General features: G+C 45.6%; 2 protein-coding genes across 9 annotated transcripts in view; one reads left to right on the top strand and one right to left on the bottom strand.

The window, feature by feature from the left end:
* The window catches only part of SYN2 (synapsin II), a 442,912-nt gene that overhangs the window by 212,583 nt on the left and 207,008 nt on the right, over nucleotides 1-23,321 (top strand). The gene's annotated exons all lie outside the window — the stretch shown is intronic.
* Nucleotides 21,519-22,917, bottom strand: LOC140915145 (myb/SANT-like DNA-binding domain-containing protein 7). The gene is made up of 2 exons (XM_073354721.1): nucleotides 22,335-22,917; nucleotides 21,519-21,746 (listed from the first exon to the last, which is right to left on the bottom strand). Exons 1-2 carry the CDS (start codon nucleotides 22,915-22,917, stop codon nucleotides 21,661-21,663), a joined length of 669 nt encoding a protein of 222 aa, XP_073210822.1. The 3' UTR covers nucleotides 21,519-21,660.

The following is a 23,321-nucleotide window of genomic DNA, read 5'->3' as shown; positions in this document are numbered from 1 at the left end:
TGAGTCAGGGGTATTTATAGTACAAGTCATGAACAGACAGTTGGCTGTGAATTTTTGTTTATTGCCCATGACCCGTCCATGACTTTTACTAAAAATACCTGTGACTAAATCATAGCCTTAATTATAGATACTGTAAAAATGTACAGCACAGCTTTTCTAGAACTTTATATTTAGAGGATAGAATGTAGGTCTCAGTATGTCTTGTTGGTGATTCTGCCTGTCTGCCTTTTCCTCGCAAGTCAGTGGCTCTATACCCCCTGTGTTTGAAATTCAAGTGCTGAAATTCAAGAATTAACTAGAAAAAATGCAAGATAATACAGGAGAATAGTCCAAAACATACACATTTAATGGGAGGAAGAAACCTATGATGTAGTGATGGTGAAAGAGAGGGTGTGAGAATGGCCAGCAAATTAGACATGAGTTTGCAATAGAGCATGGAATCAAACAAGGCCAGAAAATGCAAATATGGGTTACACACAGAAGACAATGGTCTCCTTGGCTACAGCTCCAGTGAGACCACATTTGGAATATCTTATTCAGGCAGGCATCTTATTATCAGAAAAATATTGACAACTTGGAAGGCATTCAGAGTAGAGCAACAAAACTGGGTAGCAGGCAGGAGGGGCAGATTTATGAGGAAAGATTAAAACAGCTGAACACATATTGGTTAGCCAAGTGCAATAAAGACACAATACTCTGCAGCTACACTAAGGAAATAGAGTTCATTAGCAGACAAAACAAAACAAAAAAAGAGGAATACAACAAGGCCTAATAGGATAAATTAGGAAAGAGAGAAAATGGGAGTTGAATTAAGAAAGAAAAATAAATTCCTGACAGAGCTCTCTCTTACCCTGTTGAATATAATTTCCCAAGGGAAGTTGTGGAAGCCTCATCACTTGGAGTATTTAAAACTATACTGAACAATAAACTAGTGCTAAAGAAAGAAATCCTGCATGGACAGGAGGAGTGCTGGGCAGAGACGGGCTCCATCTTACAAAGAGAGGGAAGAGCATCTTTGCGAGCAGGCTGGCTAACCTAGTGAGGAGGGCTTTAAACTAGGTTCACTGGGGGAAGGAGACCAAAGCCCTGACGTAAGTGGGAAAGCGGGATACCGGGAGGAAGCACAGGTAGGAACGTCTGTGAGGGGAGGGCTCCTGCCTCATACTGAGAATGAGGGGCGATCAGCAGGTTATCTCAAGTGCTTATATACGAATGCACAAAGCCTTGGAAACAAGCAGGGAGAACTGGAGGTCCTGGTGATGTCAAGGAATTATGACGTGATTGGAATAACAGAGACTTGGTGGGATAACTCACATGACTGGAGTACTGTCATGGATGGTTATAAACTGTTCAGGAAGGACCGGCAGGGCAGCAAAGGTGGGGGAGTAGCACTGTATGTAAGGGAGCAGTATGACTGCTCAGAGCTCCGATACGAAACTGCAGAAAAACCTGAGTGTCTCTGGACTACGTTTAGAAGTGTGAGCAACAAGAGTGATGTAGTGGTGGGAGTCTGCTATAGACCACCGGACCAGGGGGATGAGGTGGATGAGGCTTTCTTCTGGCAACTCGCAGAAGCTACTAGATCGCATGCCCTGGTTCTCATGGGTGACTTTAATTTTCCTGATATCTGCTGGGAGAGCAATACAGCGGTGCATAGACAATCCAGGAAGTTTTTGGAAAGCGTAGGGAACAATTTCCTGGTGCAAGTGCTAGAGGAGCCAACTGGGGGGGGAGCTTTTCTTGACCTGCTGCTCACAAACCGGGAAGAATTAGTGGGGGAAGCAAAAGTGGATGGGAATCTGGGAGGCAGTGACCATGAGTTGGTTGAGTTCAGGATCCTGACACAGGGAAGAAAGGTAAGCAGCAGGATACGGACCCTGGACTTCAGGAAAGCAGACTTCGACTCCCTCAGGGAACGGATGGGTAGGATCCCCTGGGGGACTAACATGAAGGGGAAAGGAGTCCAGGAGAGCTGGCTGTATTTCAAGGAATCCCTGTTGAGATTACAGGGACAAACCATCCCGATATGTCGAAAGAATAGTAAATATGGCAGGCGACCAGCTTGGCTTAACGGTGAAATCCTAGCAGATCTAAAAACATAAAAAAGACGCTTACAAGAAGTGGAAGGTTGGACATATGACCAGGGAAGAGTATAAAAATATTGCTCGGGCATGTAGGAATGAAATCAGGAGGGCCAAATCACACCTGGAGCTGCAGCTAGCAAGAGATGTCAGGAGTAACAAGAAGGGTTTCTTCAGGTATGTTGGCAACAAGAAGAAAGCCAAGGAAAGTGTGGGCCCCTTAATGAATGAGGGAGGCAACCTAGTGACAGAGGATGTGGAAAAAGCTAATGTACTCAGTGCTTTTTTTGCCTCTGTCTTCACTAACAAGGTCAGCTCCCAGACTGCTGCGCTGGGCATCACAACATGGGGAATAGATGGCCAGCCCTCTGTGGAGAAAGAGGTGGTTAGGGACTATTTAGAAAAGCTGAACGTGCACAAGTCCATGGGGCCGGACGAGTTGCATCCGAGAGTGCTAAAGGAATTGGCGGCTGTGATTGCAGAGCCATTGGCCATTATCTTTGAAAACTCGTGGCGAACGGGGGAAGTCCCGGATGACTGGAAAAAGGCTAATGTAGTGCCAATCTTTAAAAAAGGGAAGGAGGAGAATCCTGGGAACTACAGGCCAGTCAGCCTCACCTCAGTCCCCGGAAAAATCATGGAGCAGGTCCTCAAAGAATCAATCCTGAAGCACTTACATGAGAGGAAAGTGATCAGGAACAGTCAGCATGGATTCACCAAGGGAAGGTCATGCCTGGCTAATCTAATAGCCTTCTATGATGAGATTACTGGTTCTGTGGATGAAGGGAAAGCAGTGGATGTATTGTTTCTTGACTTTAGCACGGTCTCCCACAGTGTTCTTGTCAGCAAGTTAAAGAAATATGGGCTGGAAGATTGCACTATAAGGTGGGTAGAAAGTTGGCTAGATTGTCGGGCTCAACGGGTAGTGATCAATGGCTCCATGTCTAGTTGGCAGCCGGTGTCAAGTGGAGTGCCCCAGGGGATGGTCTTGGGGCCGTTTTGTTCAATATCTTCATAAATGATCTGGAGGATGGTGTGGATTGCACTCTCAGCAAATTTGCGGATGATACTAAACTGGGAGGAGTGGTAGATACGCTGGAAGGCAGGGATAGGATACAGAGGGACCTAGACAAATTGGAGGATTGGGCCAAAAGAAATCTGATGAGGTTCAATAAGGATAACTGCAGGGTCCTGCACTTAGGACGGAAGAACCCAGTGCACCGCTACAGACTAGGGACCGAATGGCTAGGCAGCAGTTCTGCGGAAAAGGACCTAGGGGTGACAGTGGACGAGAAGCTGGATATGAGTCAGCAGTGTGCCCTTGTTGCCAAGAAGGCCAATGGCATTTTGGGATGCATAAGTAGGGGCATAACGAGCAGATCGAGGGACGTGATCGTTCCCCTCTATTCGACATTGGTGAGGCCTCATCTGGAGTACTGTGTCCAGTTTTGGGCCCCACACTACAAGAAGGATGTGGATAAATTGGAGAGAGTCCAGCGAAGAGCAACAAAAATGATTAGGGGTCTGGAACACGAGTTATGAGGAGAGGCTGAGGGAACTGGGATTGTTTAGTCTGCGGAACAGAAGAATGAGGGGGGATTTGATAGCTGCTTTCAACTACCTGAGAGGTGGTTCCAGAGAGGATGGTTCTAGACTATTCTCAGTGGTAGAAGAGGACAGGACAAGGAGTAATGGTCTCAAGTTGCAGTGGGGGAGGTTTAGGTTGGATATTAGGAAAAACTTTTTCACTGGGAGGGTGGTGAAACACTGGAATGCGTTACCTAGGGAGGTGGTAGAATCTCCTTCCTTCGAAGTTTTTAAGGTCAGGCTTGACAAAGCCCTGGCTGGGATGATTTAATTGGGGATTGGTCCTGCTTTGAGCAAGGGGTTGGACTAGATGACCTCCTGAGGTCCCTTCCAACCCTGATATTCTATGATTCTATGACAGGGAAATGTACTAGAAGCTATTTAATACAATTAAATCTACCCCAGCAGTTGTACAGCTTCCTAGGCAGGAGAATCCTCTCTGGACAAGTGTCTGCTCTGTCCCTATTCAGTTCTTCAGCCACCACCTGGATTTGGGGGACATGATCAGCCATCCCCTGGCATGCTAAGGGATGTGAACAATGCCAGACCCCACCCTTTCCCTTGAGCAGTACAACCATTCTAATCACTTTGGGGAGGAGTGCAGTGTGGTTATAGAAACATAGGTCTGGAAGGAATCTCAAGATGACATCGGTAAGGCAGCTTAAGTATATGATGAGTGGGAGCTTCAGTTTTTTCATAGTTTTTCACAGGGCACCTCTTCTCTGCTCCTACTCATAGAAATGGAAAAGACCTTATTTTTTCCATCCTTCTGCCAGTGGAGGATTGTTTCCTACAGCAATTTACTAGTGCTCCATTGAGTCTAGTTTTAAGTGTCCCAAGTGATGGGGCTTTCACCCCTTCCCTTGGAAGACTATTACACAACCTAATATAATCAGGTAAATCAGAGATGGAAAAGACCGGTTAGAATGATAGATTTATCATTGTGATACGTTATGGTTTTGTATGTTGTCTGGAATGAGCAATCATGAAATAATATCCACTGGGACCATGGTCTTTCCATGGAACTTAGTTTTCTTGCTAGTAATGCTATTTCCATATGTTCAGATGTACAAGGTTGGTGTAAGGAGAGCTGAGACAGTGATTATAGGTTATACACATGAAGGGAAGAACAAGGCATATTTTATTGGGGGAGCCATCCAGATGCAAGGGAATCTTGACCACGGTTGGTTAACAGTAAGCAGTAAAGAAGCTGTCCTAAAAGCCATGTCCCTGACAAATGAAGCACATGCCCCCCCCCCAAAAAAAGTCAAGGGTGTGCTTCTTTGATACCTTGTGGAAAGATGCTAGTGTTTTTTATGTGAAACTTTTTCTCCTCAAAAGGCTAGGATATGACCCAGAATGGGGAGGTGTAGTTAGTCATGTCACACACAGAAGTTAAGAAAATAATGTTACTTGTGTTATTAACAAGAAATTTCACTGAGGGTTTCCATGAGGTGTCAAACCACATGGTAAATCACTGGAAAGAATAACCTGTATGTCTTTGGCATTATGTGCTTTCAATTGAATAGGGCCTTTTTTCCCCCCCCTGAATCGGTGATTAATAACTGCCCTGACTGAACTGTGAGCTATGGGATCTGTTAAAATAATCCATGTTACTCAGTACAGAGCCAGTAGTCTAGAAGACTGGTGATAGACATCATCAGTCTAATCAGTTCTGTCTCAATAGGTTAAAACTCTTGCATAAGCCAGTATAAATGTCATTTCTGGAAAAGGTGTCCTAGCACTTACATTATGGTAGTCAACTGTTTTTTTAAAAAACCATTCTTGTATTAAGTTGTTTTTGATAGTGTTAGAAATTCATAAGGGTTTGAGAGTAATGCAAAATGCTGAATGGATTAGATGTTCAAACAGTAATCACATAATGTGACCAGAAGAAGGGAAAATAGCACCTTTTAAATTAAAGAAAAGGAGTACTTGTGGCACCTTAGAGACTAACCAATTTATTTGAGCATGAGCTTTCGTAGCTCACGAAAGCTCATGCTCAAATAAATTGGTTAGTCTCTAAGGTGCCACAAGTACTCCTTTTCTTTTTGCGAATACAGACTAACACGGCTGTTACTCTGAAACCTTTTAAATTAAAGTAGACCTTAGAAGCTTCTGTGTTATATTTGGTGTCCAAACGTCTTCAAAGACTTGGCATTAATTAATATCAGTATAAGTAAGTCATATTGAAGACTTTTTGTCTATTGCAGTAGTGCTGAAGTTCTGATCAAAAATAAACTACAGCATAATGTATTGACAATCGTGATTATTATCCTATTGTATTTGTGTTATATGTTGAAAATATAACCATACTAGCATTGTAGTTATTCCATATGATAAGCTTCATTAACCAAACTATCATATCATGAACTGATCTAAAGCCCATTGAGGTCAAGAGAAAGACTCACATTGATTTCAATGGGCTTTGTAACAGGCCCATATAACTAAATGACTGTGCACATCTTATTGGACATTTTCCTTTGATACCAGTTCCTTTCAGCTTCAGCACATTTTCAAAGCACTACACAACATAACACCATAAAACACAATTATACAGTGAGCATTTGTAAAAGAAGTGATTTTCTTTAAAATTTTCTCGATTGCAAGTCCATCTTAAGTGATCACTCTCCTTACAGTGTGCATGATAAACATCCATTTTTTCATGTTCTGTGTGTATATAAATCTCCTTACTGTATTTTCCACTGAACGCATCTGATGAAGTGAGCTGTAGCTCACGAAAGCTTATGCTCAGATAAATTGGTTAGTCTCTAAGGTGCCACAAGTACTCCTTTTCTTTCTTAGAATATTTTTCAGGAGATCACAATACAGAAGTAATCTGGAAATGAACTGGTTGAATTCTAGGCAAAAATAAAATATAAGCATTAATCCAGGAACTAATTCTTCATCTTACCACAATCAGTGTGAAAATAACAGAAATTATCACCTGTTTCATTCTCGATACCCTAACACAGTGGTGTGCAAACTTTTCCAGTCGCGACCCCCCTTACCATTAACAGAATCTATACATGCCCATGCTCCATTTCTGTACAGTCAAGGCTTCCACAGCAGTGGAGCTTGGGCTAGGGGAGGAGCTGGGGTTAGCGGTAGAGCTGGTCTGGGGGCAAAGACAGAATGAGGGCAAAGCTGAGCTGGGGGTGGAGTGGGGTTGGGGGTGGAATGGGACTGGGGACATACCTGGCTTGGAGGCAGAGCTGAGCCTGGAGGTGGAGCTGATCTGGAGGTGAAGCAGGGCTGGAAGCATGGCGCTCCTTCCCCTTCTCCCTTCCCCTGTGGGAGCTAGCTCAAGCACTGCTGCGCACCCCCTCCCATCTCCCACAAACATTCCTCTGGTTTGGGGACCACTGCCCTAACATGTTCTTTGTATTGTGCTTTATGTGCTTACATTGACTGTGTAAACTGCATCGTAATGAACAGGATTAGACCAGATTTCATATAACAAAGCTGGAGATGTTAGGTTGCACAACATAAGTGAAATATTATATCTTTAAAAACTTAGATTTAAATGTATTAGACTGTGTATAAAAACCTTCGTTCATTGTATAGTTCAATACTTTTCCACCTAAAGATTAAGAAGCATATTCTACGTAGAACTATAGCAGTATAGAGGCTGCTGAAAGCTCTTAAATGCATATAGTAGTGTTGGTAAACCAGATTTTTGAAATCTGCAGTGTAAATCTGATTGCAGCATCTTACTTAAAGTACACTTATGTTCTAGATGGTGCTAATGTTCTAACTAATGCACTAACTTTTGTCTAATTAAATTGATGCTGCACTCCATTGTATACACTGTTCTTCCCATTGAACGTGGTCATCATGTTATCCAAATGGCAAAAGTGACACTCAAACATTAATGATCCATTCTGAAGTCAGACCACATATGTGTGTTGATACTGTAGTGACATGAAATGTGAATTACACATCTTAGATCAAATGGAACAGGAGCATTGTGAAAGTTGTTCTTATTCACACATGCTCACACTGAAGTGAGTAAGACTCCTCATATGAGCAAGGGCTTGCTGGACTGCGTCCCATATTTGTACTGAATGCAGGGTTTTGGCTTTAGTGAGCCTAGTGTGTGTTTGCTGTGCATTGTGCTGCCATTTCAAATAGTCAAGATTGAGGCACTGAAACATTACTATGTGTCATCAGATGGTTCTATTGTTGACCCTGTTGTTAGTTGTGTTTTAAAAGAATGCGTAAGCAGGTAGATCTTGAAGAAATGCTTATTGTTACCTGTGGTGTAATTCTTCTTTGATGCTGAAATATATCATAGCTTCTTCCTGCCTAAATCTCTCTCAAAGTCATTTTAAAGGGTAGCTACTGCCTAGAGGTTATACCCCGATAACTACACAAAACATGGTGCCAAAAAACAATAGATGGGTGATTTCTGATGATTTTTACTTCGCAGGGGTGAGTTTAATTTTGTTGAGTGTTTTAAATTCAACTTGCTAGATGAAAAGGTAGTGTCCATAACACTCACAAAAATATGTATTAATGTTGGCTTTGGATAAATATTCCTCTGCCAGTAAATAATAATAAGCAAATTTATTCTTAAGACATAAGAAGGTGTTGAAATGAAACGAAGAACTGTGTGTGTGGTGGGGGGTGGGGAAGAGAATGTGTGCATGCTTGCTAGAAAATACTTATTTCCAGGTCTTCAGCACACCTTTCAGAACCTATCATTTCAGGGGAGCAGCGTGTTCCAGTGGACAGGGACTCGGGATGCATAGATTTTATTCCTGATTGCCATGGATCTTGGGCAAATCACTTAACTTCCAGGTGCTAAGACTCATAGACTTTAAGGCCTGAAGGGACCATCATGATCATCTAGTCTGACCTTCTGCACATCGCAGGCCACAGAACCTCACCCACCCACTCCTGAAATAGACCCATAACTCTGGCTGAGTTACTGAAGTCCTCAAATCATGGTTTAAAGACTTCAAGTTACAGAGAATCCACCATTTACACTAGTTTAAACCTGCAAGTGACCCAAGCACCATGCTGTAGAGAGAGGCCGAAAAACTCCAGGGTCTCTGGCAATCTGACGTCATGAAAATTCCTTCCCGACCCCAAACGCAGCAGTCTGTTGAAACCCTGAACATTTTGGCAAGATCCAACAGACAGACACCAGGAAAGAATTGTCTATAGTATCTTAGAGCCCTCCCCATCTAGTGGCCCATCACTGGCCATTGGGGATATTTGCTCCTAGTAGTCACAGATTGGATATATACCATTGTAGACTTCATCTTACCATCCCCTCCATATCAAGCTCAGTCTTGAAGCCAGTTAGGGTTTTTGCCCCCACTGCTCCCCTTGGAAGGCTGTTCCAGATCTTAACTCTTCTGACGGTTAGAAACCTTCAAGCCTAAAATTGTTGATCGCCATTGATATCCATTTGTTCTGGTGTCAACGCTGAGGCTTAACTTAACTCCTCTCCCTTCCTGGTATTTATCCTTCTGATGTATTTATAGAGAGCAGTCATATCTCTCCGCAGCCTTCGTTTGGTTAGGCTAAACAAGCCAAGCTCTTTGAGTCTTCTCTCATAAAGTAGGTTTTCCATTCCTCTGATCATCCTAGTAGCCCTTTTGTGCACCTGTTCCAGTTTGAATTCATCTTTCTTAAAAATGGGAGACCAGAATTGCATATAGTATTCCATATGAAGTCTCATCAGTGCCTTGTATAATGATACTCACACTTTCTACTAGAAATACTTCAGATCCTAGGATCACATTGGCAGCCCATAGTCATCCTATTATCAACCAGTACATCCAGGTCTTTCTCATCCTCTGTCACTTCCAACTGATATGTCTGTAGCTTACAGGAAAAATTCTTATGGTTGGTCTCTAAGTATATGACCTTGCACTTTGCACTATTAAATTTCATCCCATTTCTGTTACTCCAATTTTCAAAGTCATTCAGATCTTCTTGTATGATATTCTGGTTCTCCTCTATATTGGCAATACCTTCCAACTTAGTGTCATCTGCAATTTTACTAGCACATTTCCACTTTTTGTGCCAAAGTCATTGGTCCCAAGACTGATCCTTGAGGAACAGCACTAGTAACCTCCTTCCAGTCTGACAGTTCACCTTCAGTGTGACCATTGTAGTCTCACCTTTAACCAATTCTTTATCCACCTTTCAATTCTCATATTAATCCCCATCTTCTCCAGTTTAGCTAATAATTTCCCATGTGGAACTGTATCAAATGTGTTACTGAAATCCAGGTAGATTAGATCTACTGCATTTCCTTTGTCTAAAAAATCAGTTATCTTCTCAAAGAAAGAGATCAGTTTGGTCTGGCACTATCTACCTTTTATAAAACCATGCTGTATTTGATCCCAGTTACTGTTTACCTCAATGTTTTTTACTGCTTTCTCTTTCAAAATTTGTTCTAAGACTTTGCATACAATTGAGGTTAAGCTAACAGTCATGTAGTTTACTGGATCAGTTTTTTTTCCCTTTCTTTAAAATAGATACTATATAAGCAATCCTCCCATCAGAGGGTATGACCCTGAGTTTACAGATTCATAAAAAACCTGTGGTATTGGGCTTACCATTTCATGTTCCAGTTCTTTTAATATTCTTGGATGGAGATTATCCAGGCCCTGCAGTTTAGTCCCCTTAAGATGTTTGAGTTTAACTTCTACCTCGGATGAGGTAATTTCTACTTCCATATCCCCATTTCCATTAGCCGCCCTGCCACTACCCCTAAGCTCCTCAGTACCTTTATTAAAAATTCAGGCAGAGTATTTGTTTAGGTGCTGGGCCATGCCTAGATTATCTTTAATCTCCACCCCCATCTCAGTGCTTTGCGAGCCCACTGCTTCTTTCCCTGTTTTTTTTTTATTTATATGGCTATAGAACATTTTACTATTGGTTTTAATTTCCCTTGCAGGTCCAACTCCGGTTGGCTTTTGGCAATTCTCTCTTTTTCCCTAAACTTTCTGACCTCTAAGAGGTAGCTTTCCTTGCTGATCCATCCCATCTTCCATTCCTTGAAGCCTTTCTGCTTTCTCTTAATCACCTGTTTGAGATGACTGCTCATCCAGCTTGGTCTGCAATCCTCACCTTTCAATTTTTTTCCCTTGCGTTGGATGCAGGCTTAAGATAGTTTCTGCAGCTTTGACTTAAGGTAATTCCAAGTTTCCTCCACAGTCGATCCTTGAGTTCTGCAGTCCAGTCCATTTCCCTGCTAATTCTCTTAATTATTTTAAGTTTGTCCTTTTGAAATCAAGGACCCTACTTGCAGATCTGTTTTTGTTTATCTTTCCATTTACAGGATTAAGCCCTTACACTGTAAATGTTCATGACAGGGGCCATGTCTTCCTCTATGATCTGTGCAGTGCTCTGCAGTTGTTGGTACTAAACAAATAACATACGCCAGACAAAAACGAGAAAAGCTAACCACAGTTCTGTGTTTTGGAAACTACCTCACCACTGTTTTTTCTCATACATATTTTTTCTAAGGGTATGTCTACACTACGGAATAAGGTCGAATTTATAGAAGTCGGTTTTTTAGAAATCGGTTTTATATATTCGAGTGTGTGTGTCCCCACAGAAAATGCTCTAAGTGCATTAAGTGCATTAACTCGGCGGAGCGCTTCCACAGTACCGAGGCTAGAGTCGACTTCCGGAGCGTTGCACTGTGGATAGCTATCCCACAGTTCCCGCAGTCTCTGCTGCCCATTGGAATTCTGGGTTGAGATCCCAATGCCTGATGGGGCTAAAACATAGTCGCGGGTGGTTCTGGGTACATATCCTCAGGTCCCCGTTCCCTCCCTCCCTCCGTGAAAGCAAGGGCAGAAAATCATTTCGCGCCTTTTTTCCTGAGTTACCTGTGCAGACACCATACCACGGCAAGCATGGAGCCCGCTCAGGTAACCATCACCCTATGTCTCCTGGGTGCTGGCAGACGCGGTACGGCTTTGCTGCACAGTAGCAGCAACCCATTGCCTTCTGGCAGCAGACAGTGCAATACGACTGGTAGTCGTCCTCGTCGTGTCCGAGGTGCTCCTGGCCACGTCGGCTGGGAGCGCCTGGGCAGACATGGGCGCAGGGTCTAAATTTGGAGTGACTTGACCAGGTCATTCTCTTTAGTCCTGCAGTCAGTCCTATTGAACCGTCTTATGGTGAGCGGGCAGGCGATACGGACTGCTAGCAGTCGTACTGTACCATCTTCTGCCAGGCAGGCAAGAGATGAGGATGGCTAGCAGTCGTACTGTACCATCTTCTGCCAGGCAGGCAAGAGATGAGGATGGCTAGCAGTCGTACTGTACCATCTTCTGCCGAGCAGCCATGAGATGTGGATGGCATGCAGTCCTTCTGCACCGTCTGATGCCAGCCAAAGATGTAAAAGATAGATGGAGTGGGTCAGAACAAGAAATAGACCAGATTTGTTTTGTACTCATTTGCCTCCTCCCCTGTCTAGGGGACTCATTCCTCTAGATCACACTGCAGTCACTCACAGAGAAGGTGCAGCGAGGTAAATCTAGCCATGTATCAATCAGAGGCCAGGCTAACTTCCTTGTTCCAATAAGAACGATAACTTAGGTGCACCATTTCTTATTGGAACCCTCCGTGAAGTCCTGCCTGAAATACTCCTTGATGTACAGACACCCCCTTTGTTGATTTTAGCTCCCTGAAGCCAACCCTGTAAGCTGTGTCGTCAGTCGCCCCTCCCTCCGTCAGAGCAACGGCAGACAATCGTTCCGCGCCTTTTTTCTGTTCGGACGCCATACCAAGGCAAGCATGGAGGCCGCTCAGCTCACTTTGGCAATTAGGAGCACATTAAACACCACACACATTATCCAGCAGTATATGCAGCACCAGAACCTGGCAAAGCGATACCGGGTGAGGAGGCGACGTCAGCGCGGTCACGTGAGTGATCAGGACATGGACACAGATTTCTCTGAAAGCATGGGCCCTGCCAATGCATGCATCATGGTGCTTGTCATAAATATAAAGGGAAGGGTAAACCCCTTTGAAATCCCTCCTGGCCAGGGGAAAGCTCCTCTCACCTGTAAAGGGTTAAGAAGCTAAAGGTAACCTCGCTGGCACCTGACCAAAATGACCAATGAGGAGACAAGATACTTTCAAAAGCTGGGAGGAGGGAGAGAAACAAAGGGTTTGTGTGTCTGTCTGTAGTCGTCTTGGCCGGGGACAGAACAGGAATGGAGTCTTAGAATTTTTAGTAAGTAATCTAGCTAGGTATGTGTTAGATTATGATTTCTTTAAATGGCTGAGAAAAGAATTGTGCTGAATAGAATAACTATTTCTGTCTGTGTATCTTTTTTGTAACTTAAGGTTTTGCCTAGAGGGGTTCTCTATGTTTTTGAATCTAATTACCCTGTAAGATATATACCATCCTGATTTTACAGGGGGGATTTCTTTATTTCTATTTACTTCTATTTTTTATTAAAAGTCTTCTTGTAAAACACTGAATGCTTTTTCATTGTTCTCAGATCCAAGGGTTTGGGTTTGTGGTCACCTATGCAAATTGGTGAGGCTTTTTATCCAACATTTCCCAGGAAAGGGGGGGGTGCAAGTGTTGGGAGGATTGTTCATTGTTCTTAAGATCCAAGGGTCTGGGTCTGTAGTCACCTAGGCAAATTGGTGAGGCTTTTTACCAAACCTTGTCCAGGAAGTGGGGTGCAAGGTTTTGGGAAGTATTTTGGGGGGAAGGACGCGTCCAAACAGCTCTTCCCCAGTAACCAGTATTAGTTTGGTGGTGGTAGCGGCCATTCCAAGGATAACGGGGGTAATATTTTGTACCTTGGGGAAGTTTTGACCTAAGCTGGTAAAGATAAGCTTAGGAGGTTTTTCATGCAGGTCCCCACATCTGTACCCTAGAGTTCAGAGTGGGGGAGGAACCTTGACATGGTGGCACAGTGGTGGGATTAACCTGAAATCATTTTGAGATCCAGTTGAGATTTTTTGAACTAGAAATACAGATTTTAAAAAGGAATTTTTAGGAAGTCCAGAAGGCAGCTTTGAAACTGAAATCAGCTTGGTTTCTCTCTGCTTTGTGGCCAAGCAGAGACAAAAGGGGATTATCTTGTGAATTGCAGGTTTCATTTGCCTGGAGGCAGGGTACTTAACTCCTGCAGGGAAATTCACAGTCTTCCAACCCAGAGGTTTGTGTTTTTTTTTTTTCTTTTCTTCCTAAAAGTAAATAGGGGGTGTGTGCTCTACCCATTTGCCTGGAGACAAAAGTGGCAGGGTTTTTTTTTAGGATTTTGATTTTTTTTTTTTTGTTTTACAAGGAGCACAGGTTTGAAAAGAAATTTTTTTTTTTCTTCGTTGGGCTGGGTAAGCAGGTTTCCAAGTAGTTGGAGGGTTTTTGCTTTAATTTGGGCCCAGAGCAGAGACAAGGGAATTGTCTTTTTCTGTAGGCTGACAATCACTATCAGAGAATAGGTATTCTATTCCAGCACAGCAAAATTTTACAGCCAAGTTTTGTTTGTTTATTTCTAAACCTCGGGTGTAAAGTTAGTTAAAAACAGAGAGGTTAGAATGGCCAAATCCTCAGCTCGACTACAGCTGGAATTAGCCAAATTTCAGGCTGAGGAAAAACAAAGGGAACATGAAAGACAGATAGAACTCATGCAGCTGAAGAAGGAACAAGAAAGGGAGGCAGAACAACACCAAGAGGCTGCCCACAAGAGGGAAATGGAGGCAAGGAAGCATGTGGAGGAGGAGAGGGAAAAAGAGAGGAAGCATGTGGAGGAGATGGAGAGGATAAAGGCCCAGCAGAATATACCAACAAACCCTAGCAATCCTTCTCCAGGTACCACTTCCCATCCCAGAAAGTTCCCCACCTACAAGGCAGGTGATGATACTGAGGCCTTCTTAGAAAACTTCGAAAGGGCCTGCCTTGGGTACAACATCTCTACTGACCAATACATGGTAGAGCTGAGGCCGCAGCTCAGTGGACCCTTAGCTGAGGTGGCAGCTGAAATGCCTAAAGAACACATGAACAAGTATGAACTGTTTAAATCCAAGGCGAGAGTCAGAATGGGGATAACACCCGAGCAGTCTCGTCGGAGGTTCAGAGCCCTAAGGTGGAAACCAGACATGTCATTTACCCGACATGCCTACCACATTGTAAAACATTGGGATGCCTGGATATCAGGAGCAAGTGTTGAATCTCCAGTAAATTTGCCCTTCCTAATGCAAATGGAACAATTCTTAGAGGGTGTTCCTGAGGAAATAGAAAGATACATCCTAGATGGGAAACCCAAAACTGTAATTGAGGCAGGAGAGATTGGAGCCAGATGGGTGGAGGTGGCAGAGAAGAAGAAAACTGGTCGCAGTTGGAGCGGAGACCAGAAGGGACCACCCCAGACCACACCCTATTACCGGGGGCCGCCCAAAGCCCCACCTACCTCCCAAAGAACCCTCCAGACCCCTTATCGTCCCACCACCCCGTTCTCCAGCAACCCTCCTCGCCCCAGTGACCCGTCAGCTGGACGATGTTTTAAGTGTAACGAGCTGGGGCATGTAAAGGCCAACTGCCCCAAGAACCCCAACAGATTACAGTTCATTGCACCGGAATCACACCAGAGGTCCACAGGCCCAGATACCTCCCAGATACCCTTGGAGCAGAGGGAAACTGTGAGTGTGGGTGGGAAGAAGGTCACCGCGTGGAGGGACACCGGAGCACAAGTGTCAGCTATCCATGCTTCCTTAGTGGACCCCAATTTAATCAACCCAGAGATCCAAGTGACGATTCAACCCTTCAAGTCCAACTCTTTCAATTTGCCTACAGCCAAGTTGCCTGTCCAGTACAAGGGCTGGTCAGGAATGTGGACTTTTGTAGTCTATGATGATTATCCCATCCCCATGCTGTTGGGGGAAGACTTGGCCAATCATGTGAAGCAGGCCAAGAGGGTGGGAATGGTCACCCGCAACCAGGCTAAACAAGCCGTGAGGCCTAGCTCTGTTCCGGAAACTTCTATCAGGACCCAGTCAGGGGTGATGGACCTGGACCCCAGGCCAATGTCTGCAACAACAGTAGTGGATCCAGTCCCAGAGACCCAGACGGAACCAGTCCCAGAACCGGAACCAGCCAAACAACCAACACCAGACCCCGTGTCAGCACTGAATCCAGTACTTGCAACCTCAACACCAGAGGGCCCCACCGAACCTGAACTGGCAGCAGCCGATAACCCTACACAAGAGGCTCAGCCGGAGCCTGAATCCCAACATAGTGCACCAGCGGAGAGCGGTTCACAGTCAACAGAAACAGCTCCATCCCCTATATCGCTTCCAGAGGGACCAAGCCTAGGTCCACAATCCCATGAGGAACTGATGTCTCCAGCATCAAGGGAACAGTTCCAGACCGAACAGGAAGCAGATGAAAGCCTCCAGAGAGCTTGGACGGCGGCACGGAGCAACCCACCGCCTCTCAGCTCTTCTAATCGATCCAGGTTTGTTGTAGAAAGAGGACTTTTATACAAGGAAACTCTTTCTGGGGGACACCAGGAAGACTGGCATCCTCAGAGACAGTTGGTAGTTCCAACTAGATACCGGGCCAAGCTCTTGAGCTTAGCCCATGATCACCCTAGTGGCCATGCTGGGGTGAACAGGACCAAAGACCGTTTGGGGGGGTCATTCCACTGGGAGGGAATGGGCAAGGATGTTTCTACCTATGTCCAGTCTTGTGAGGTGTGCCAAAGAGTGGGAAAACCCCAAGACCAGGTCAAAGCTCCTCTCCAGCCACTCCCCATCATTGAAGTTCCATTTCAGCGAGTAGCTGTGGATATTCTGGGTCCTTTTCCGAAAAAGACACCCAGAGGAAAGCAGTACATACTGACTTTCATGGATTTTGCCACCCGATGGCCGGAAGCAGTAGCTCTAAGCAACACCAGGGCTAAAAGTGTGTGCCAGGCACTAGCAGACATTTTTGCCAGGGTAGGTTGGCCCTCTGACATCCTCACAGATGCAGGGACTAATTTCCTGGCAGGAACTATGAAAAACCTTTGGGAAGCTCATGGGGTAAATCACTTGGTTGCCACTCCTTACCATCATCAAACAAATGGCATGGTGGAGAAGTTTAATGGAACTTTGGGGGCCATGATACGTAAATTCGTAAATGAGCACTCCAATGATTGGGACCTAGTATTGCAGCAGTTGCTCTTTGCCTACAGAGCTGTACCACATCCCAGTTTAGGGTTTTCCCCATTTGAACTTGTATATGGCCGTGAGGTTAAGGGGCCATTGCAGTTGGTGAAGCAGCAATGGGAGGGATTTACACCTTCTCCAGGAACTAACATTCTGGACTTTGTAACCAACCTACAAAACACCCTCCGAACCTCTTTAGCCCTTGCTAGAGAAAACTTACAGGATGCTCAAAAAGAGCAAAAAGCCTGGTATGATAAACATGCCAGAGAGCGTTCCTTCAAAGTAGGAGACCAGGTCATGGTCTTAAAGGCGCTCCAGGCCCATAAAATGGAAGCATCGTGGGAAGGGCCATTCGTGGTCCAGGAGCGCCTGGGAGCTGTTAATTATCTCATAGCATTCCCCACCTCCAACCGAAAGCCTAAGGTGTACCATATTAATTCTCTAAAGCCCTTTTATTCCAGAGAATTAAAGGTTTGTCAGTTTACAGCCCAGGGAGGAGACGACGCTGAGTGGCCTGAAGGTGTTTACTACGAAGGGAAATGTGCTGGTGGTGTGGAAGAGGTGAACCTCTCCATGACCCTTGGGCGTATGCAGCGACAGCAGATCCAGGAGCTGTGCACTAGCTACGCGCCAACGTTCTCAGCCACCCCAGGACTGACTGAACGGGCATACCACTCCATTGACACAGGTAATGCTCACCCAATTAGGGTCCACCCTTACCGGGTGTCTCCTCAAGCTAAAACTGCTATAGAACGGGAGATCCAGGATATGTTACAGATGGGTGTAATCCGCCCCTCTGAAAGTGCATGGGCATCTCCAGTGGTTCTAGTTCCCAAACCAGATGGGGAAATACGTTTTTGCGTGGACTACCGTAAGCTAAATGCTGTAACTCGCCCAGACAACTATCCCATGCCACGCACAGATGAACTATTAGAGAAACTGGGAAGGGCCCAGTTCATCTCTACCTTGGACTTAACCAAGGGGTACTGGCAGGTACCGCTAGATGAATCTGCCAAGGAAAGGTCAGCCTTCATCACACATCTCGGGCTGTATGAATTTAATGTACTCCCTTTCGGGCTGCGAAATGCACCCGCCACTTTCCAAAGACTTGTAGATGGTCTCCTAGCGGGATTAGGAGAATATGCAGTCGCCTACCTTGACGATGTGGCCATATTTTCGGATTCCTGGGCAGACCACCTGGAACATCTACAAAAAGTCCTTGAGCGCATAAGGGAGGCAGGACTAACTGTTAAGGCTAAGAAGTGTCAAATAGGCCTAAACAGAGTGACTTACCTTGGACACCAGGTGGGTCAAGGAACTATCAGCCCCCTACAGGCCAAAGTGGATGCTATCCAAAAGTGGCCTGTCCCAAAGTCAAAGAAACAGGTTCAATCCTTCTTAGGCTTGGCCGGTTATTACAGACGATTTGTACCGCACTACAGCCAAATCGCTGCCCCACTGACAGACCTAACCAAAAAGAAACAGCCAAATGCTGTTCAGTGGACCGGAAGGTGTCAGAAGGCCTTTAACAAGCTTAAAGCGACACTCATGTCTGACCCTGTACTAAGGGCCCCAGACTTTGACAAACCGTTCCTAGTAACCACAGATGCATCCGAGCGTGGTGTGGGAGCAGTTTTAATGCAGAAAGGACCTGATCAAGAATTCCACCCTGTAGTGTTTCTCAGCAAAAAACTGTCTGAGAGGGAAAGCAACTGGTCAGTCACTGAAAAAGAATGTTATGCCATTGTCTACGCTCTGGAAAAGCTACGCCCATATGTTTGGGGACGGCGTTTCCACCTGCAAACCGACCATGCTGCACTAAAGTGGCTTCACACCGTCAAAGAAACTAACAGAAAACTTCTTCGGTGGAGTTTAGCTCTCCAAGATTTTGATTTCAACATCCAACACATCTCAGGAGCTTCTAACAAAGTGGCTGATGCACTCTCCCGTGAAAGTTTCCCAGAATCAACTGGTTAAAATCGTCCTTGAGATGTGGAAAATATTGTTAGTCTTTATGTACTTGGTAGTATATTTAGAGATGCATGTGTCTTATTAACTCTGTTTTCCTAGAGCTCCAGGAAGAAATCCCAGCCAGTGTTTCACCCTAGCTGAGATTTGGGGGGCGTGTCATAAATATAAAGGGAAGGGTAAACCCCTTTGAAATCCCTCCTGGCCAGGGGAAAGCTCCTCTCACCTGTAAAGGGTTAAGAAGCTAAAGGTAACCTCGCTGGCACCTGACCAAAATGACCAATGAGGAGACAAGATACTTTCAAAAGCTGGGAGGAGGGAGAGAAACAAAGGGTTTGTGTGTCTGTCTGTAGTCGTCTTGGCCGGGGACAGAACAGGAATGGAGTCTTAGAATTTTTAGTAAGTAATCTAGCTAGGTATGTGTTAGATTATGATTTCTTTAAATGGCTGAGAAAAGAATTGTGCTGAATAGAATAACTATTTCTGTCTGTGTATCTTTTTTGTAACTTAAGGTTTTGCCTAGAGGGGTTCTCTATGTTTTTGAATCTAATTACCCTGTAAGATATATACCATCCTGATTTTACAGGGGGGATTTCTTTATTTCTATTTACTTCTATTTTTTATTAAAAGTCTTCTTGTAAAACACTGAATGCTTTTTCATTGTTCTCAGATCCAAGGGTTTGGGTTTGTGGTCACCTATGCAAATTGGTGAGGCTTTTTATCCAACATTTCCCAGGAAAGGGGGGGTGCAAGTGTTGGGAGGATTGTTCATTGTTCTTAAGATCCAAGGGTCTGGGTCTGTAGTCACCTAGGCAAATTGGTGAGGCTTTTTACCAAACCTTGTCCAGGAAGTGGGGTGCAAGGTTTTGGGAAGTATTTTGGGGGGAAGGACGCGTCCAAACAGCTCTTCCCCAGTAACCAGTATTAGTTTGGTGGTGGTAGCGGCCATTCCAAGGATAACGGGGGTAATATTTTGTACCTTGGGGAAGTTTTGACCTAAGCTGGTAAAGATAAGCTTAGGAGGTTTTTCATGCAGGTCCCCACATCTGTACCCTAGAGTTCAGAGTGGGGGAGGAACCTTGACAGTGCTAATGGGCCAGGTTCATGCTGTGGAACGCCGATTCTGGGCTCGGGAAACAAGCACAGACTGGTGGGACCGCATAGTGTTGCAGGTCTGGGACGATTCCCAGTGGCTGCAAAACTTTCGCATGCGTAAGGGCACTTTCATGGAACTTTGTGACTTGCTTTCCCCTGCCCTTAGGCGCATGAATACCAAGATGAGAGCAGCCCTCACAGTTGAGAAGCGAGTGGCAATAGCCCTGTGGAAGCTTGCAACGCCAGACAGCGACTGGTCAGTTGGGAATCAATTTGGAGTGGGCAAATCTACTGTGGGGGCTGCTGTGATGCAAGTAGCCCACGCAATCAAAGATCTGCTGATATCAAGGGTAGTGACCCTGGGAAATGTGCAGGTCATAGTGGATGGCTTTGCTGCAATGGGATTCCCTAACTGTGGTGGGGCTATAGACGGAACCCATATCCCTATCTTGGCACCGGAGCACCAAGCCGCCGAGTACATAAACCGCAAGGGGTACTTTTCGATAGTGCTGCAAGCTCTGGTGGATCACAAGGGACGTTTCACCAACATCAACGTGGGATGGCCGGGAAAGGTGCATGATGCTCGCATCTTCAGGAACTCTGGTCTGTTTCAAAAGCTGCAGGAAAGGACTTTATTCCCAGACCAGAAAATAACTGTTGGGGATGTTGAAATGCCTATATGTATCCTTGGGGACCCAGCCTACCCCTTAATGCCATGGCTCATGAAGCCATACACAGGCAGCCTGGACAGTAGTCAGGAGCTGTTCAACTACAGGCTGAGCAAGTGCAGAATGGTGGTAGAATGTGCATTTGGACGTTTAAAGGCGCGCTGGCGCAGTTTACTGACTCGCTTAGACCTCAGCGAAACCAATATTCCCACTGTTATTACTGCTTGCTATGTGCTCCACAATATCTGTGAGAGTAAGGGGGAGATGTTTATGGCGGGGTGGGAGGTTGAGGCAAATCGCCTGGCTGCTGGTTACGCGCAGCCAGACACCAGGGTGGTTAGAAGAGCACAGGAGGGCGCGGTACGCATCAGAGAAGGTTTGAAAACCAGTTTCATGCCTGGCCAGGCTACGGTGTGAAAGTTCTGTTTGTTTCTCCTTGATGAAACCCCCCGCCCCTTGGTTCACTCTACTTCCCTGTAAGCTAACCACCCGCCCCTCCTCCCTTCAATCACCGCTTGCAGAGGCAATGAAGTCATTGTTGCTTCACATTCATGCATTCTTTATTCATTCATCACACAAATAGGGGGATGACTACCAAGGTAGCCCAGGAGGGGTGTTGGAGGAGGGAAGGAAAATGCCACACAGCACTTTAAGCACAGCACTTTAAAAGTTTACAACTTTAAAATTTATTGAATGCCAGCCTTCTTTTTTTTGGGCAATCCTCTGTGGTGGAGTGGCTGGTTGGCCGGAGGCCCCCCCACCGCATTCTTGGGCGTCTGGGTGTGGAGGCTATGGAACTTGGGGAGGAGGGCGGTTGGTTACACAGGGGCTGTAGTGGCAATCTGTGCTCCAGCTGCCTTTGCTGCAGCTCAACCATACACTGGAGCATACTGATTTGGTCCTGCAGCAGCCTCAGCATTGAATCCTGCCTCCTCTCATCATACTGCCGCCACATTTGAGCTTCAGCCCTCTCTTCAGCCCGCCACTTACTCTCTTCAGCCCGCCACCTCTCCTCCCGGTCATTTTGTGCTTTCCTGCACTCTGACATTATTTGCCTCCATGCATTCGTCTGTGCTCTGTCAGTGTGGGAGGACAGCATGAGCTCGGAGAACATTTCATCGCGAGTGCGTTTTTTTTTTCTTTCTAAGCTTCACTAGCCTCTGGGAAGGAGAAGATCCTGTGATCATTGAAACACATGCAGCTGGTGGAGAAAAAGAAAGGGACAGCCGTATTTAAAAAGACACATTTTACAAAACAGTGGCTGCACTCTTTCAGGGTAAACCTTGCTGTTAACATTACATACATAGCACATGTGCTTTTGTTACAAGGTCGCATTTTGCCTCCTCCCACCGCGTGACTACCCCCTCAACCTTCCCCCCTCCCTGTGGCTAACAGCGGGGAACATTTCTGTTTAGCCACAGGCAAACAGCCCAGCAGGAATGGGCTCCTCTGAGTGTCCCCTGAAGAAAAGCACTCTATTTCAACCAGGTGACCATGAATTATATCTCACTCTCCTGAGGATAACACAGAGAGATAAAGAACGAATGTTGTTTGAATGCCAGCAAACATACACTGCAATGCTTTGTTGTACAATGATTCCCGAGTACGTGTTACTGGCCTGGAGTGGTAAAGTGTCCTACCATGAAGGACGCAATAAGGCTGCCCTCCCCAGAAACCTTTTGCAAAGGCTTTAGGACTACATCTAGGAGAACCGCAAATGCCAGGGCAAAGTAATCCTTTCACATGCTTGCTTTTAAACCATGTATAGTATTTTAAAAGGTACACTCACCAGAGGTCCCTTCTCCGCCTGCTGGGTCCAGGAGGCAGCCTTGGGTGGGTTCGGGGGGTACTGGCTCCAGGTCTAGGGTGAGAAACAGTTCCTGGCTGTCGGGAAAACCGGTTTCTCCGCTTGCCTGCTGTGAGCTATCTACAACCTCCTCCTCCTCCTCATCTTCTTCGTCCCCAAAACCTGCTTCCGTATTGCCTCCATCTCCATTGAAGGAGTCAAACAACACGGCTGGGGTAGTGGTGGCTGAACCCCCTAAAATGGCATGCAGCTCATCATAGAAGCAGCATGTTTGGGGCTCTGACCCAGAGCGGCTGTTCGCCTCTCTGGTTTTCTGGTAGGCTTGCCTCAGCTCCTTCAGTTTCACGCGGCACTGCTTCGGGTCCCTGTTATGGCCTCTGTCCTTCATGCCCTGGGAGATTTTGACAAAGGTTTTGGCATTTCGAAAACTGGAACGGAGTTCTGATAGCACGGATTCCTCTCCCCAAACAGCGATCAGATCCCGTACCTCCCGTTCAGTCCATGCTGGAGCTCTTTTGCGATTCTGGGACTCCATCATGGTCACCTGTGCTGATGAGCTCTGCATAGTCACCTGCAGCTTGCCACGCTGGCCAAACAGGAAATGAGATTCAAAAGTTCGCGGTTCTTTTCCTGTCTACCTGGCCAGTGCATCTGAGTTGAGAGTGCTGTCCAGAGCGGTCATAATGGAGCACTCTGGGATAGCTCCCGGAGGCCAATACCATCGAATTGTGTCCACAGTACCCCAAATTCGAGCCGGCAATGTCGATTTAAGCGCTAATCCACTTGTCAGGGGTGGAGTAAGGAAATCGATTTTAAGAGCCCTTTAAGTCGAAATAAAGGGCTTCATTGTGTGGACGGGTGCAGGTTTACATCGATTTAACGCTGCTAAATTCGACCTAAAGTCCTAGTGTAGACCAGGGCTAAGTGACCTCTACTCTAGGTTTATAAGTATTGAAATGTAATGTAAAA

Source organism: Lepidochelys kempii, chromosome 7, assembly GCF_965140265.1.
Source record: "Lepidochelys kempii isolate rLepKem1 chromosome 7, rLepKem1.hap2, whole genome shotgun sequence".
Lineage (NCBI taxonomy): Eukaryota > Metazoa > Chordata > Testudines > Cheloniidae > Lepidochelys > Lepidochelys kempii.
Note: the sequence above shows the minus strand (reverse complement) of the source record. Positions and strands in the feature narration are given on the sequence as shown.

Excerpts from the sequence above, each read along its gene's own strand:
- LOC140915145 (XM_073354721.1), bottom strand. The coding sequence starts at position 22,917 with ATGCAGAGCTCATCAGCACAGGTGACCATGATGGAGTCCCAGAATCGC. Across the intron at positions 21,747-22,334 it reads AGGCGGAGAAGGGACCTCTG|CTGCATGTGTTTCAATGATC; the intron begins GTGAGTGTACCT and ends TTTCTCCACCAG.